The sequence below is a fragment of the Prosopis cineraria genome, unplaced genomic scaffold (assembly GCF_029017545.1).
Source record: "Prosopis cineraria cultivar Desert tree isolate PC_DT_omini unplaced genomic scaffold, ASM2901754v1 PC3, whole genome shotgun sequence".
Taxonomy (NCBI): Eukaryota; Viridiplantae; Streptophyta; class Magnoliopsida; order Fabales; family Fabaceae; genus Prosopis; species Prosopis cineraria.
The window spans coordinates 23,829,398-23,845,642 of NW_026555334.1; the positions used below are offsets into that span (position 1 = coordinate 23,829,398).

At 33.3% G+C, this 16,245-nt stretch overlaps 2 protein-coding genes across 6 annotated transcripts; one reads left to right on the forward strand and one right to left on the reverse strand.

Annotated features, from left to right (window-relative positions):
* The first annotated feature begins 1,162 nt into the window (after positions 1–1,162).
* Positions 1,163–6,615, forward strand: LOC129304557 (uncharacterized). Of its 2 annotated transcripts, XM_054944255.1 has the most exons (6): positions 1,163–1,446; positions 1,798–1,908; positions 3,849–4,118; positions 4,525–4,761; positions 4,893–5,110; positions 6,132–6,615. In XM_054944255.1, exons 3-6 carry the CDS (start codon positions 3,864–3,866, stop codon positions 6,397–6,399), a joined length of 978 nt encoding a protein of 325 aa, XP_054800230.1. In that variant the 5' UTR covers positions 1,163–1,446; positions 1,798–1,908; positions 3,849–3,863; the 3' UTR covers positions 6,400–6,615. The 2 variants fall into 2 exon arrangements, with proteins under 2 accessions (XP_054800230.1, XP_054800229.1); XM_054944254.1 differs by lacking the exon at positions 1,798–1,908 and having other exon boundaries at positions 1,165–1,446.
* An 882-nt stretch (positions 6,616–7,497) lies between these two features.
* LOC129305132 (MLO-like protein 13) lies at positions 7,498–15,864 on the reverse strand. Of its 4 annotated transcripts, none has more exons than XM_054945083.1 (14): positions 15,338–15,839; positions 14,619–14,676; positions 13,748–13,956; positions 13,401–13,520; positions 13,237–13,282; positions 13,064–13,146; positions 11,953–12,027; positions 11,738–11,826; positions 11,604–11,653; positions 11,415–11,455; positions 9,340–9,573; positions 9,187–9,254; positions 9,038–9,098; positions 7,506–7,916 (listed from the first exon to the last, which is right to left on the reverse strand). In XM_054945083.1, exons 1-14 carry the CDS (start codon positions 15,455–15,457, stop codon positions 7,788–7,790), a joined length of 1,383 nt encoding a protein of 460 aa, XP_054801058.1. In that variant the 5' UTR covers positions 15,458–15,839; the 3' UTR covers positions 7,506–7,787. The 4 variants fall into 4 exon arrangements, with proteins under 4 accessions (XP_054801056.1, XP_054801058.1, XP_054801055.1 ...); XM_054945080.1 differs by having other exon boundaries at positions 7,508–7,916; positions 13,401–13,517; positions 15,338–15,835; XM_054945081.1 differs by lacking the exon at positions 9,187–9,254 and having other exon boundaries at positions 7,498–7,916; positions 15,338–15,864.
* Between the last annotated feature and the right edge of the window lie 381 nt (positions 15,865–16,245).

The window sequence follows — 16,245 nt, forward strand, 5'->3', positions numbered from 1 at the left end:
AAAAATTAAAGGGTTAATGTACAAAATTGTCCATTAATTAGTTTTTCTGCATGTGCAACTGATATTTTAAAGAATTTTAGTATAATGTCACTGTGGCATTTTTAAAAATGGAACAATGTTGTCTTGACATTTCATTTTATTCCATTTCATATTGCCTTCATCCAATGGAATGAAGATGTTGATTGTTTGCTGATCTAACCCTACTTAGCTGGCACGCCACGTAGGTCAACATGGTTAGTTTGTCATTTTCAGGAGAACATTGTTCAATTTTTAAAAACATCAGGGTAATAGTTAAAATATTTCCAAATACCAATTGTGCATATATGAGAAGTTTGGGGGACAAATTTGTACTTTAATCTAGAATTGAATTAACAGCAAGTAGATCTTCAACAAATGTTTTCAAAAAATAAGTTAAAAATATTAATTTAGACAATTATCAATTAAAAAGTTTCAAGTGTAAGAATAGATATTTAAATTTTAAATATAACTTTAAGATTATAATTGAGATTTTCATTTATGCATATAAATTTATATTTATACTTTTTTTTAAAATTTATCAATTGTTCAATTGTCTTTAATTTAATTTTTTAAGACCGGCCATCATTCTCCATGTTATCAAGGGACAATGACATTTACGATTTACATATCAATTCAATGATAATTAAATAATTTACAAAAATCAATCTAAATCTATATAGTTATAAACCTAAACTTTAGGTCCCTCCTTGCTTATTAAAAAAAATAAATAAAAAATAAAAATAAAAATAAAATAATTAAAAAGAATATGTAAATATATTTATTAAAAAAATAATTTAATTTATAAAATTAAAAATTATGATTTATAAAATTTGTAAGGAGTATTATACTTCCCACATTTATAGCACGTATTACAATAAAAAGTGATTTAATTATTTTTGTTTTAATTTTTTTCAATTCATTTAATTTAATTCCTTTCTAAAAGCCAAAGACATCTTAGCTGCAAACTTTAAATTATATTTAAAAACTTAAACATTAATAACATATTGAATCGTTACGTGATTTATTTTTTAAAATTTTTTATTAAGCACCTGAGAATTGGTTAATTGATATTTAGGGACCTTAATCTGATTCGTTGTTTCATACTTTCATGCGATTTCTTGGCTCAAAAAAGTTGACAAGTATAAAAAAAAGAAAAAGAAAAAGCTGTTCGAGTTTGAAGTTTGAACTTTGAAGTTTCGTACTCGTGAATCGTGATGGTCCTCAGCAGAAAAAAAAATTTCAACTTCCAAATTCGCAATCCGAAGGTAAAAAATTGACATTGGCGCAAACAACGAAGGTAGTTTGTTGTTTCGAGTGGTGGGTGAGTGGAACATTTCGGTCTTTGTCAGAATCGCACACAACAAAAAGCACCCTTCGAGCTCCTCCGCCGCCACGGTGGTCGGCGGCTTGTTCCGACGAGACACCAAGGTATTCCAAACTTCTCGGAAATTTATCCCAAAGACAAAGCCCTCTTCTTCTTCGCTGCAAAACTGCTTTCTTTATGCGGTTTCAGCTGTCTATTTACTGCTTTCTTTAATTTTCTTGAGTTTATTGTTCATGAGAGGGCTTTTTGTTTTCAACTTAATTACTTAACAAAGCGAAGATTTTGTTCTTAGTTTATGTTGGTCCATAACGGACCTTTCTGTTTGCGGATTTTGGGTTGAGACAATAAGCAGCTGGGTGGTGAATGGGTATGAAGTAAATACAATTAGGATAAATTATTGTGAAAATCTATTGGAGCTAAAGATTGTGTTATAATGTCTAATAATTTTGAAATAGGCCAATTACTGCTGAAAGGGGGGATAAAGGCTGCACTTTTAGGGATATTAGCCGAGTCAGAAGGCCTGACTAGCTCTTAATTGGAACTAGAGGATCTCTAGGTTTTCAAAGGTAATTTTTAGACACTGGAAATTGATTTTAAATTCTATTTGTATTGATTGAACTGTTCTTGGGGGCTTTTATTTTTCTTCCGCTGCGAATAGAAGGCTGGTGGATTAATTCTTTGAGAGTTGTTTTGAGAATAGGAATCTTGAGACTGTCTACGTTCTTGTGGCATGAGATTTTCTTAATGGCATGTTTGGATGAGAATTATGGAGGTGAAGTAGTGGAAGGTAGATGTTTCACCAAAACCCTTTCATTTTGGGGATTTTGAAAGATTTTCAGCCAACCTCCCAAACCCTCTTCCCTTAATTTAGGGGATTTTGGCGGAGGAAGTTTCCTAAAACAAGGGGGACGAGAGACTGTCATTAAACCATGTCTTACGCTCTTCTCTATCATTCCTTTTCCTTTGGATTCCTTCCTCTCTACTCTCCTCTGAATATCTGAAGTCCCGTTCATATATTTAAGTCACTTTAAATTCTCTCTCTCTCTCTCTCAGGGTTTCACTTTTAGAAATTGAGCTTTGAGGCTGACTGTATGGATCTGAAAGTTAAAATTTCTAGTGCGCATAATGTTTCTTGGAGTGATGCATGTAAGACTCAGTAGTTTTCCAGCAAGAAAGCTTCAACATACATGCCCATAATGCATACATGAATGAGTTTTAGTTTGTACGGGAATTAGGAAATCACATGGCGTATTAAGATTTTTCCATGGGATAATGCTTGGTTGTTGTTGTTATTAAACTCTGGCTGTTAGCCTTGCATCTCATGAACTGAGTTAATTAGGAAGTACAGTTTCTTACAGTATCAATGAACGAGAGTTTCATCTTAGAATAGGTTGTTTTCTGATGCTAGTTCAACATATTTATAAGGTGCTTGTTGCAAGTATATTCCACCTATAGAATGAAGTAATTTACGTTGACTGATTCCTACAAGAGCTTAGTAATGTTTTCAATTTGGGAGGGAAAGGAAAGAGAAGGGAGCCAAGAAAACTAGAAGAAAGGTAAGGGAACTGATGAATAAACGGAAAATTTTCTTCCCCAGGCTTGACAAAATTTTCTCTTGTAAAGTCCCTCAAAAATGGCATACCTTTTGCATGATGGGTCAGCGAGAAAATGGGAAAAGCAGCTTAAGCCATTTGGTGAAGGCACTTTTCAGAGGTGGAATCAACTAATTCTTCCTAGTTGACCTGAAACCGGTTGATCTAGCCATAAGCAGGTTGAAGAGTTCTCTAGCAGGCCTTGAAGGACCAAACCCACGTATGTGGGATTTAGTCCATAGAAGTACCTTGACAAGATGAGATGTTGATGCCTAAAGGGAATTTCAGCTGTTAAGTCTGTGTCCCTCAAGGATGGGAAAAGGGGACCTGATCGAGAAAAGCCCAATTTGCCTTAGTATTTGACCTCGGAAAGGGTAAATTTTGATTTTGGCATCTGGTCCGTGGAAACTTACAGTTATAAAGGAGGGAAGATTTTGGTGGGTTAGTTCAAAATCTTTCCTTCTCTTCTCTCCTTAGATTGAACTAGTTTTCATTGAAATCTTTCTTTCCCTTACATTTTCTTATTCCCTGATGAAACCTTACAAGTATTGGTCCTTTTGCTCTTGTTCTAGACACGTGAGCAATTGGATATCAGAATTTTCAAAATTTGTGAAAGCCATTGAAAATTTGATAAAGAAAAAACTGTATATGTATATATATAGTTTTCTTCTTTGGTAATCTTTTTTTTATTCTTGGTTGTTTGCTGCTTCCTGTAATGCCATACAAATATACAATATGTACTGTTAATTAGCTGGAACAAGGTTAGAAAAAACTCCTGGCCTTAACTTTTGTTTTTTTTAGCAGTTATGTGCAACCTGAATCTCCATACTTAATTTTAATCTGTAATATTGGGTTTATGCTTTGAACTTTGATTCATTTAATCTATGCTTAATGCATATGTTCTTTTTTTGTAGGCTTCTGTCATTCCTATGATGACACCAGAGCCATCAGAGGAGTTGGAAAAGCGTTCAAACTCAGGGCATCATGTAAGGAGGAATAGTGAGTATGTTAGATTGGTCATATCTGATGAGCCAAGGGCTATTGAAGCTGAAGCATTGCAGCCTCAAGCAGAAACAAGAGTCAAATCTTTGTTGTGGTGGATCAAAGTCTTTTTATGGTGCCTTGTGACTGTTATACTTGCCATTGTTCTCGTGAAATGGGGGATTCCCTTTGTTTTTGAGAAGGTACTTCCTTTTTCATTACAACTATTTTGCTTTAATTTACATATTTCCTCTGAGATGTGGGTTTCAAGAATTAGACAAAAACAATAGACTTTTCCATCTGCTTTGCAAATTAATGCATGCATTTACATTTTCTAGTACATACACTTGCTGAGATTTTGCTCTTTCGAGATTATATTACGTCAATATGAAACCAATCAATCTCTATATAATTTAGGAGAAATTCTTATCGGCACTGTCTAAATTGATTTATGGACCATGCCAATCATGAAATGGCATGTAACTATATTAGATTCACTTTTCATTAAGACCCACCTCAAGCATGTTTAAAATATTCTACTTCTTTTGGAATGAAGGAAATGCTTGAATGACCGATTGATATTTTGAAGCTTTATCTTTTTCATTGTAGATTCTTTACCCAATAATGGAGTGGGAAGCTTCTGCCTTTGGCCGTCCAGTTCTAGCCTTAGTACTTGTTGCTTCTCTAGCTTTATTCCCGGTGTTCTTGATCCCTTCTGGCCCTTCCATGTGGCTGGCTGGGATGATTTTTGGTTACGGCCTTGGCTTTGTTATAATAATGGTTGGAACAACGATTGGGATGGTCCTTCCTTACTTAATTGGATTATTGTTCCGTGACCGCATTCATGTAAGTCTCTACATTTTAACCAATGGCACTTTAGCTCCAGATTTTTGGTTTATTTGTTTTTAAATATACATAGACTTTGTGTTTGCGTTGTCTTCACTAGTTCACTTGCGATCTTTGGCTTTGTTGTGCAGCAATGGTTAAAGAGATGGCCTCAGAATGCTGCACTTATTAGGCTTGCCGGGGAAGGGAGCTGGTTCGATCAATTTCGCGTGGTTGCTTTATTTAGGATTTCACCTTTTCCCTATACTATATTCAACTATGCAGTAGTGGTAACAAACATGAGCTTTTGGCCCTACTTACTTGGATCAATAACTGGAATGGTTCCAGAAGCTTTCATCTACATCTACAGGTTTGTTCTGTTCTTTTTTCCTCATTTTCATTAATAATACAGTGAAGTTAGGAAAGAAGGAAAAATTATTGATTAATAGCACTTCACTTTCTTCCTTGCCATGAAGCCTGGACACTTGCAGAAAGATCCATGTCATTTTCTAACGTGTCAAAAAAATCATGAGTTAAGGTGCAAAAATACTCAGATTTTTTTTCCCCAAGAGCTTTTGATATCCCTGAGTCAACAATGGTGCATAGGTATACATTAATTTTATTAAAGTTGCAAACCTTTCCCAATCCGTTTAGTTCCATCCTTAGAACTTAACGGTCAATGCCATGCTATTTTAACATGTTGGGAAAGGTTGGTCTCTTTTATAAAGTGAATAGGTACTCATGTACCATTATTAACTTAAAGATACTAGACGTTTTTGAAGAAAATAATATCTGAGTATTTTTGCACCTTAACCTAAATCATAGCAAGCACAATGGGACATTATGCAATACATGACGCATTACACTTCAAGTCTTGTTATGTCATTGTGCTAATATCTCGCCCCATTATATATGATCTTCTTGCCCTGACTCAAAAAGGTAATAGTAAAATAGAATGACATTTAAGGTCCTCTCAAGAAAATTTATCGCAAGAAGGGCCCATCAGTTTTGTATCAGGTATTATTGTGTTAAAACATGTATATGTTGTTAAAAGCTGAACTTAAACTTGCATTCCTTATTAGGGTTTCCTTAAAAAATTAATAAGTTAAGATTTGACTTTTAACAATAATATATACATATTTTTACATGATAATATCCGATGTAAAACTAATGAACCTTTATTGCGATAAATTTCTTTTAGAGGGCCTTAAATGTCATTTTTCTTGGAGGATAGGCATATATAGAAATACTAATGATAGCATCACATGCATTGTATAGCTAATATTTCTAGCAGTAGAGGGAGAATCTGCTTCCCTCCTCATACCAAACGCTTACCAATTAATTATCCTGTTTTCTTGTTTTATAACTTGTCAACATCTATTTTCTCATAGCGGTCGATTGATAAGGACCTTGGCCGATGCACAGTACGGGAAGTATCACATGACGACCGTAGAAATTGTATACAACGTTATTTCATTCATAATTGCAGTAGTCACCATTGTTGTCTTCACTGTGTATGCCAAAAGGACTTTGAATGAACTGAAAATGGCAGAGTCTGCTGAGCAGGAAGCTGCCTCTTCTGTCTCCGTGAATGTTGGTTCTGAGATGGAGAAGCTTCCCCTTGAGGGGCCTAAGCAGCACAGTTTCAATATTTCATGATGCTGTTGTATTCTGTATATTCATTTCTGTAAAATTTGGTGCGGTGTCAAATTTTTATTGTAATTTTCTTTTCATTTCTGCCTATATTTGTGACCTATGATGATAGATGACCTGTAATTAGGAAGTCGAATAGAGAAACAAAAGTAGTTATAGTTCATCAATGTTGTAAGACAAGAAGAACAGTTGTGCAAGTTCTAAAGATAAATCTGCTGATGATGCCTCCGTTGCCATTCCTTTTATTTATTTATTTATTTTTTTTGGGGAAAAATTGCTATGAAGGGCCATCATCTTTTAATATTTAGAGAGGAGCTTTGTCGACACATTAGAAAAAATGTTAAACACACTTCAAAATTTGTAATTTATCTTATACTCTCTTAATCAAGAATCATAGGGTATTTTTAATTGATTTTTACTTTAATAAAATAGTTAATTATTTTTAAATTAATATTATATTTTTATATTTATTTTTATTTAATAAAATGATTATTTTGAAATAAAGGTAAAATAATTTATTTATTAAGGATTTTTTTAAAAATATAATAATTATATTTTAAAATATTAAAAATGTCTTACTCCCTTCATTTTTAAATATAAGGTATTTTTTTTGAAAAGTTGATATTTAAAAATGTAAGGAGTTTTTAGTTTTTTGAGGTGTAATTATTGTTTTTTTTTTCAAGAGTGTCCCTATTGATAATGATTTTATATTTATTATAAAATATTTAATAGGGTTAAATATGAAAATATAGAATTAGTTTGAAAGTAAGTAACTATTTTATTGAGAAGTGAGATTCAGTTAAAAATGTCTTACATTTTCGAACGAAGAGAGTATATTTTTAAACATTTAATTTTTTTTAAAAAATTTAAATGGAGGGAGTAAATAGAAACATACTACTGTCTAAAATTTTGTCTATTAAGTGAAAAAAAAAAAATAGAGAGAAGAGTATTACCAAGAAGAGGTTGAAACTTGAAAAATCATGAAATATCTAAATACTGTTTTCATTTGTTTCAAGTGCTATAATGAATAATCCATATATCACTGGAAAAAAAAAATAATCCACATATCCGTGTAAATAATTTAAGGTTAAAGTATACTTTTAGCTTTAAATTTTTTATTGAGGAGCAATTTTATTTTTTACTGATAAGTGAATAATTTTATTCTTGACTTATTTTTTAAGGAATGCTAGGCCTACTCTAAAAGAGTTTTTTACTTTTTAAAAAATTAATTTAAAAATAAAATTATTTTACTTATCAATACAGTAAAAAAATTGCTTCCCGAACAAATATTCAGAGGTAAAAATACAGTTTAACCTGATAATTTATATTACAAGCTTGTTTTCGCATAAAATGAGAATCTTTTGCTGCAATCTATGAGTAGATGCATCTGATTCTTATACGGCGATGTTTGTAGCAGAAGAAGCAGCGGGCTCACCATCTTTGCTCCGTTCACGCCGCCGCCATTCTATGAGAACATCCTCAAGATGCTCTTTGAACATTCCCCGCTTGAACCTTGAACCCATCTTCATTCAAGAGACACAAGCTTAGATTAGACGGGTTTGTCAGTGATCACCATTATCGGAAATAAAGAAATCAAAGAATTTCCATGTCTAAAAATTAAAATATATCTATGATGTGTCTAGCTAAATAATTTAAGCTATTTTATTAAAGTAAACTAATATCAAGTATCCTCAAAAGAAAGAGTTTAACATTGTGTACTTGAGACAGTTTTGAGTATGTTTAATCAAATGGTTTAAACTATTTTAGTGATACATACTACTCTTAAACATACTTAGTGTGTATTTAAATTAAAAAATTTTCAATTGAAATTGGCAATTAACTGAGGTTAGGAAAAAAGTTTATGACTATAATGTAATTTATGTTTAGATATCTTTTTCTTTCAAAAAAGACAGCTGGACAAACTGAAATTTATTTAAATGATTTAATTCAAAATCCACTTAAGATGTATAATGGTAAAAATGGGCATAAGTTTTCTTGTATATATTTTAATGAAAAATATTAAAGTTTAAGTTATAATTAAAAAAGAGGAGATCATATATAATTTATTGTTTGTAAGTTATAAAATTCCAAAGTAAATTAACAAATTACAAAACATTAAATTATAAAAAAAACGAAAATAATCCTGTGTACGCATAATAAAAAAGTCATTCTAGATCTGGTTATAGTCTAGAAATACCCAAAAAAATAGGAAAAAAAGAAAAAGAAAACAACTGAAATAAAAACCAAATAAATAGTTTCTCAAGTTAAAAAATATAGATAGTAGAGGCCAAAATTATTCAGAGAGTATGAATGTCAACCAGAGTGGACAAGGGACATGATCGTAATTAACAAGTGCTAAAAAAATTGTAAGTAGCATTGCATTGCATGCTATCAAGATGGGACTAATGCAACGCTAGAAGCCAGAATCATTAGCTTCTGGTCTAAGTTCTAGGATAAAAGTTCTTTTCCAAATTTTTTAAACCAAACAAAACATAATGAGCTTTTTAGACCCAAATCTCAGTTAGAATCCTCCAAATCTCAGTTAGAGTCTCATCCAAACATACTCTTAATGTAAAGAGTTTAACAACCATATCAGAGCAGAAATTAGGCTTTATCTGTTTCAATGAATAATGTAATAACCAACCTGAGTTACAATTGCATAAAGAGGAAAGGTGCTGTAACTGCAAAGCACTTGGACAATTACACTGCGAGCCACCAGAAACAACAAGTGATGAGTAAAGCAGTAGGATTGATTTGGCTTTCACTTTCAGTGAGTGTGTATACATATATTACCCCATTATAAGTCTTGGGATGACGTAAGCTATTTTCTCCATAATGCAGGAATAAAATCCATAAATGAACTGCAAAGAAATGAGAGAACATAAATGTTAAGAGAAGAAGAAGAATGCAATCTTGTTCACTGTAAGGACCTGCCTGATGACTCACCCAAATCCAGAAGAAGAATGCTATCTCAAAAGCGTTTTGGAACAAGATGAAGTGAATTAAGTCAAGGACAAGGCGTGGGCTATTGAACCAAAAGAATTTATCAGAAGGCTTCACTTGCTTTGTTGTTGCTTCTTTCTCTTGATGATGTTGCTGTTCCTCTTCCCTCTTCTGATCTGACTCTTGAGCCAAGCGGGCAATTATGTGTTCTAACTTAGCCCCCACAAGTAGCAGAAGCTGTTCACATATATCAATCACACCACCTCAATCTATAATTCTTTACAAAAAAAATTTTATTATTCCAGCAGAAACATAGTACATTACAGGTCCAACGTGTATTTTATATATTATAGGAATACAAACAAGATGTTATCTTCAGTGATTCTAACAACCTAACTTATTCTGTTAGCAAAAGGCCTTCCGAGCATATGAAAATGTAAACCAAACACCTCATATATGTTGGATATTTTAACTATTTAACATTATATTTGGATGTATATAGATTTGGATTTGAGCCAAATCCATTATTTGAATCCATGAGAATTTATGGATTTGGTACTTAAATAAAATTCTTGTGTAATTTCAAATTTCAATTTACTTTTAATCACCCTCCACCACCACCTTATGGCAGTCTATTGTCACCTTTGTCATCCGATGCCAGTTCACCTCTGCCATTCGGGACTGGTCTGTGATCACCATCTGTGATCCAATTTCCCTTTTTGTGCAGCACCAAACACTGCTGTTAATTGGGAATGGTCTAATGCCAAATGCAGCTACCATTATCGCCCATGACCAGATTGCAGCCACTGACCGAGACTTGATTACTGGTGCTGACTGGGACCGAACCGCCAATATCGACTGGGACTGGATAGCCAACGCTGACCGGGAATAGACCCCGGCATTGACTGAGACCGGACCATAGAGGCCGATCGGGATTGAACTATCAACTTCAATTGGGACTGGATCACATATGCCAATCAACTGACTTTGACCAAGACCGGACCATCAGTGCTGAGATTGAGACTAAACGCATTGGTAGACCAATTCCAATAAGTTGTGGTGGTCTTGTTCAGATTGATGTCTATGGTCTCATCCTTTAGGTGAGGGCTGTTAGGTCCCAGTAGGCGTCGGAGGTCCAGTCCTGGTAGAAGTTGGTGGTTTGGTCTTGGTCGAAGTCAGCGGTTTGTTCTCAATCATCATTGGCAGTTTGGTCCCGGTCAAAGCAAATAGTTTGGTTCCAATCGGTGTTGGTAGTCTTGTCTTGGTCTCAATCAACTGTTGCCACCCCAGAGCGGGACTAGACCTTTAACTTTGACTAGCATTGGATCACCAATGTCATTTGAGTTGTCTTTAAATTTAGACATAGCATTTGAAATTTGGAATTTTACTTAAGATTCAAACAAAGAATTTTAATATTATAATTTAAAATTTTTTATATAATCTAAACAAAGAATTTATAATATATGAATTTTAAATGTGAGATTTCAAATTCAAATTTTCAATCCAAATTCACTCATCCAAGTGTAACTTGATAATATTTCAAAAGGAATTATTATTTTAACTAATAATATTAATCACTATTTAAGTCTATTTATTTTATGTTAAATCTCATTTTTGTCTGAAACTGTTTTTTATTTGTACTATGGTGTCATTAATAGGTGTTTTATTGCCCAATGTATATGACATTTTTGCCTATAAAAGGTAGTGGTTGTCTCAAGTTTCACTGCATTGTCCTGAGCTTGCGGGAACTCTTCTCTCCTCCCTTCCTTGTGCTTCTCCTGAGCTATTCTGTATTTTTGCTATTTTGTCATCTTGTTTTTTTGCAGGTAGGGTTCGTTTAATCTTGGAAGTTGCCACAATTTAACCAACATAGTAGAATAGCTCTTAAGAATAATGTCTTTAGGCACAACTTAAGTCAGCTTTTCTGTAGGATTTTCGAACATGTTATTCTTTTAGACTTTTAAACCTAAAAGTTGATCGTTCTACATTGCACAATGATGTATTGTCAGTGTTCAATGAAGATAGGAAGAAATTCTGCCAAAAACGAAAAAAGAAAGGGAAGAATCTCAGTTACTTACTATAAGCGGTAGAAAAGCTAACCAGAAGTAAGTGTGCCACCCTACACAACGAGCTCACAAGTGGTTAAAATAAAGGCATTTTTCAACAAAGACTTCAAATAATTTCAATGTTGAAATGAAATCGATTCAAAGGAAATATGAACACTTGCATATGTCTGAACCCTGTGTGGTTGAAGATAAGTTAGTTACCTGCAATGTTGAGCAACAAAAAGAGAACAACAAAGAGCCAGAGATACCAGCTGTGAAGCATAGAAAATCAACTGTCAAGTTAAACAACTGAACAAATATTATATATCTGTGTGGGGCTGTTAATTGGGTGTCACCTTATGCCCACTATTTGTCTGAATTCAATTTCAAGTGTCTTCATCATGTACTTGTGAAAATCAAATTCTCGTTCGTTTGGCCAGTGTTCCTGAATTATTCAGAATGAATTTTGATGATGATCGATGAGAATGGGACTGGATATATTTGAACAAGTCAATAGCATGAAAGAGAGAAATTTTTAAACAAGTCAATGATAATGTAATTAAATGTTAACCTTGATAAATGCATGCCTCATAGCGATGTAATCAGATTCAGTAACAGAGCCATAAAATTGCTTGCAGAATGCTATCTGTCACTCAGCATGAACCAGATTAAAACTCTTCGTCAGTATAGAACCATCAATTTGAAATACTTTTCTTTATCATCAGACGGTACAAGAGTCGAATTAATGCTCCATGATGCTCAAGTTATATGTTTGTCTTGGTCAATAATGCTAGTAAATTTATATTTTACTGCTCCAAACTTGTCGGAAGAATGGTAATATATTATACAGGCTTCCTCAAAACTATCATAAAATTATTTATGGAATGGATCCTTATATCATATGATAATCTAAATTTTTTGATCACCAAGGGCCTTCAAAAGTTTCATTCTCTTGTTGTATCTCGTTTTTTTAATAATTAAATGAAATTTACTTCCATGATTTTTTTTTTAAAATTAATTTCACCCAAACTAAATAGGAAACGAATTTTATGTTAATGACAATTTTGAGTAAGTTGGGTTAACCTCTCTTAAAATCTGAATAAATTACAGTTTATATTTCTATTATTTAAAGAATAATTCTAGTTTCACCTAACATTTCAATGAATACCTGCAAAAATGCTCCCTCCAATTTATTTTTCTGTTAAAAAATGTCAACTTCCTACACACTAGTTAATTATTTTCTCCAATAGAAAGGGAAAATCGCATTCAACGACCTATTAAAAAAGTTATTCGACATAAGAATTAATATAAAATGAATTATCGTTAAAATAAAAATGTGATTATTTTTTCTCGAACGGACATGTTATTAGATAAAACTGTTCCATGTTTTTCTGGAGGAAATAGCTTTGCGTAGAAAATTAACATCAAGGTAGAAAATGGGTTAGGGAAATTGATTTAAATCGTTTGAAGTTAAGATATATAAATTTATGTGAAGTTTGCAAATTTTGAAAAGGAAAGAGAAAATTTTGTATTTTATAAAGAATAAAAAAGTGAGAGAAAATATTAAAATAGGAAAACCTCACATAAATTCATGAATTATAAACGTTAGAAGATTTTAAACCTAGAGAAACAAGAGAAGTATTACGTGTAATTAACCAAACTTGATTGTTTCAGAAACTTACCAGCCAACCTACAACAGCTGCCCTTCTCCAAAATCCATCAGCATGCTTCTTGAAGAATTCATGGTGATGACGGTCTTGAGTTTCTAGTTGAAACATAGAAGCAAAAGTTTAACATGAGAATCTCAATTGAAGAACTAGGTCAATTTCTCACATGCATTAAAATTCCAAATTACCCTTTTCCGCCTTAATCTTATCTTCCCAGGTCTTCCATTGACGAATCTGTTCATGGCCATGGGCAAATGAACTCAATTTGGTCATGTCATGTTCATTACTGGACTGGACATAACAAAAATCAAATCTTTCTGCCAAAGTATGTTATGCTTATGCAATGAATTACCCTTGCGCCTCCAAGAAGCAGTGTAATGACGCAGGATATGGCATGTACAACGGCCAACACAAAGATGAAGATGTGCAGATGATGAAGTGATTCTAATGACAACAACGGAACCTTCCCCTGCTTTGCCAAATATTTCATCACTTTCACATCACATGAGTATTAGAGTTAAAGAAGTCAAAGACACATCTAAAAACTAGAAGATAGATTAGGAATATATAAAGCTTGGGATATGTTTAATCAAATGGTTTAAGCTCTTTTGATGAAGTACACTATCCAATGTAAAGAATCCAACAATGAGACATAACCCAAAATAAATAAACAAACAGAAACAGAGCACTTTCTCATACATCTTTTCTGCAATGCCCTGAACCATACGTCGTAGAAAGAAGGCGTCTTTTGTTGATGATAGTGTCGTAGTGCTCTGCACCTTCCTTAGACTCACTATGCCTCTTGCATGGAAGCATGAGGGTTACGAGGTGAGGTGAAATGCAAATCTGGCTTATCACACCTTGGAACACAGTTAATAGAAGGGAAATGAACCCTAAAAGCATCAGCTCTGCTCAACACACGTTAGGCACACTTTGGTTAGCCCAAACAACCATATACCAGATTCATAAGAATTCTAAGAATTCCTTGACATGGTGTTTAATGATTAGTTGATTGAGAGTTTTGTCCTTGTTATTGGGGCTTGTTTAAACTAGAAGACTTGGTTGTTGACATTGTCATATTAGAGCAAATTTAATACTTGATCCATTTGAAAATTATGAAATTATGTAGTTAGAAGGTCTCTAATGTGCCTTTCTTAATGCCTTTTATAATGCTTGAAGTTTTTGATTTCGTTTTTTTTTATTTGGATCATTGGTTTTTATATAGAATCAAAGATATTTCTGTTATTTTGAAACATCAAAATAGTAAAGTTTTGTATTTTTCATGATTTTTTTAAAGAAAAATATTACAATTACACTCTTTTAGTTTTGAAAAATTGTGAAAAATATAAAACTTCACTTCCGGAATTTAAAGATATCAAAATATTTTTTATTTTATAAAATAAAAAAAGAAAAGCAAAATGGGGAAGTTCGGACATTAGAAAAAGTATTAGAAAAAGACATACATTAGCGGCTCCTAGTTCAAAATAACGAGGCATATTTGAGTTTGAGTTGTATTCACAGTTCAATCTTGAAGGCCTTTTCAGTTCATATATATAAGAGGTATGCTTACCGTCTTTCAGTTTTTGCAAGGCTGCATCTAGTGCATCTTGACCTTTTCTCCTCAAGAACTGTTACATCCAGACCAACAAATATCAACCTGTCATGATACAGAACAACAACAACAACAACAACAACAAGCCTTTATCCCACTAGGTGGGGTCGGCTACATGGATTGCAAGACGCCATTGTGCTCTATCATTTATCAAGCTTTTAGGAATATTATTAATTAAGAGATCGCGTTCAACAACTTCCAAGAGTGTTCTCTTAAGCCTTCCTCTACCTCTCTTAATCGGACTTAAAGTTATATGTTCCACTCTTCTCACTGGTGCCTCTCTTGGTCTTCTTTGTACATGCCCAAACCGTCTCAACTGATTTTCTATCATTTTTTCTCAATAGGTGCCACCCTCACTTTTTCACGTACGTGCTCATTTCGAATTTTATCATGATACAGAACAGGAAGGAATAAAAAAAGAAGACATAAGACAATTCAGAAATTTAAGAACAACTTAAAATCATGCATAATAATAATCCATCTTCACTTCACCCATTTCTATGACTTTGTAATTTCATCTCCATCATGGAATCAGCAGCAACTTGATGGCCAAGTTACTTCTTTAAGAAACTTCTCCACTAGATGCTTTCGGATTGCATTTAAACGCTCAAAATTTGGGTAAATATGTGTGCGGGTGTGTGTGGAAATGAAGAAGGATTGCAGTAAGAGATTGGTACCAGTCCAAGCTTATGAAGAGCACGCTCCACGCAAAGAGAGATGAACACAATGATGGAGCAGATAATAGCAACAATCCATGTTGGCGTGTAATCCAAGGACTCGTTATGTATGTCTTCCATTTATCTTGCTGATCACAACTCTTCACTGTTTGAGAGGCTTAAAGCAGTTCTTCTCAATTTTTAGGTTTGCCTAAACGGTGTAGGAGATGAGAAAACAACAATCTGCAAAACTGGGAAGCTGTATGCTGTCTCTTATTACTTGTGATGGTCAAGTTTCATGATCAAACATAAACATGGAAGCTAATAACATGAACTTGTTCGGAAAGCAAAAGGTTGGTACAGCAAAAGGGAATCAGATTCGGTGTCCATCATAACTAAAGTACAGAATACTCCTTTTGTAAAAATATGGTGTGTTTCACACGCGTGTCCACTATATGACATATATAAAAATAAAATACAAGGAAAATAAATATTTCTAGCCATATCAGGAAAAACACCCGAGTCCTTTGATGTTGCTTCATGCTCACTCCTTAGATCTCGAGTGTCTAAAGGCATTTCGAAATGCCTATGTCATGTTTGATACAGTGGAATCTGAGATGCCTCATGTTATATTGAAATATGAAGAGTACTGCGTATACAAGTAGTATCCCTTACCATCCAAAATTGTAGGAAGCGCACATTCTTTAAGTTCTAGTTTTGTTAAAAGGCCAATTAATATACTAATATATACCAGAACCAGACCAATTATATCATTTCTAATATAATATTCAATTCTCACACCAAAAATCAGCATCTTCCTGCTATGACATCATATACTAAATAAAAGATGGAAGATAGTTGGGTACTGAATGCCTCCTAAATCTTATTTTATAGTCGCCAAAAGCCAAGGAAATATACGTAGTAATGCA

Bases quoted from the DNA above. Each gene is read 5' to 3' on its own strand.
- LOC129305132 (XM_054945083.1), bottom strand. From the start codon at position 15,457: ATGGAAGACATACATAACGAGTCCTTGGATTACACGCCAACATGGATT. The intron at 11,827-11,952 runs GTTAACATTTAA...TGAATAATTCAG, and splicing joins TGAGGCATGCATTTATCAAG to GAACACTGGCCAAACGAACG. The intron at 9,099-9,186 runs GTAATATATGTA...GGTGGCTCGCAG, and splicing joins ATCCCAAGACTTATAATGGG to TGTAATTGTCCAAGTGCTTT.
- LOC129304557 (XM_054944255.1), top strand. From the start codon at position 3,864: ATGATGACACCAGAGCCATCAGAGGAGTTGGAAAAGCGTTCAAACTCA. The intron at 4,119-4,524 runs GTACTTCCTTTT...TTTTCATTGTAG, and splicing joins TTCCCTTTGTTTTTGAGAAG to ATTCTTTACCCAATAATGGA. The intron at 5,111-6,131 runs GTTTGTTCTGTT...ATTTTCTCATAG, and splicing joins GCTTTCATCTACATCTACAG to CGGTCGATTGATAAGGACCT.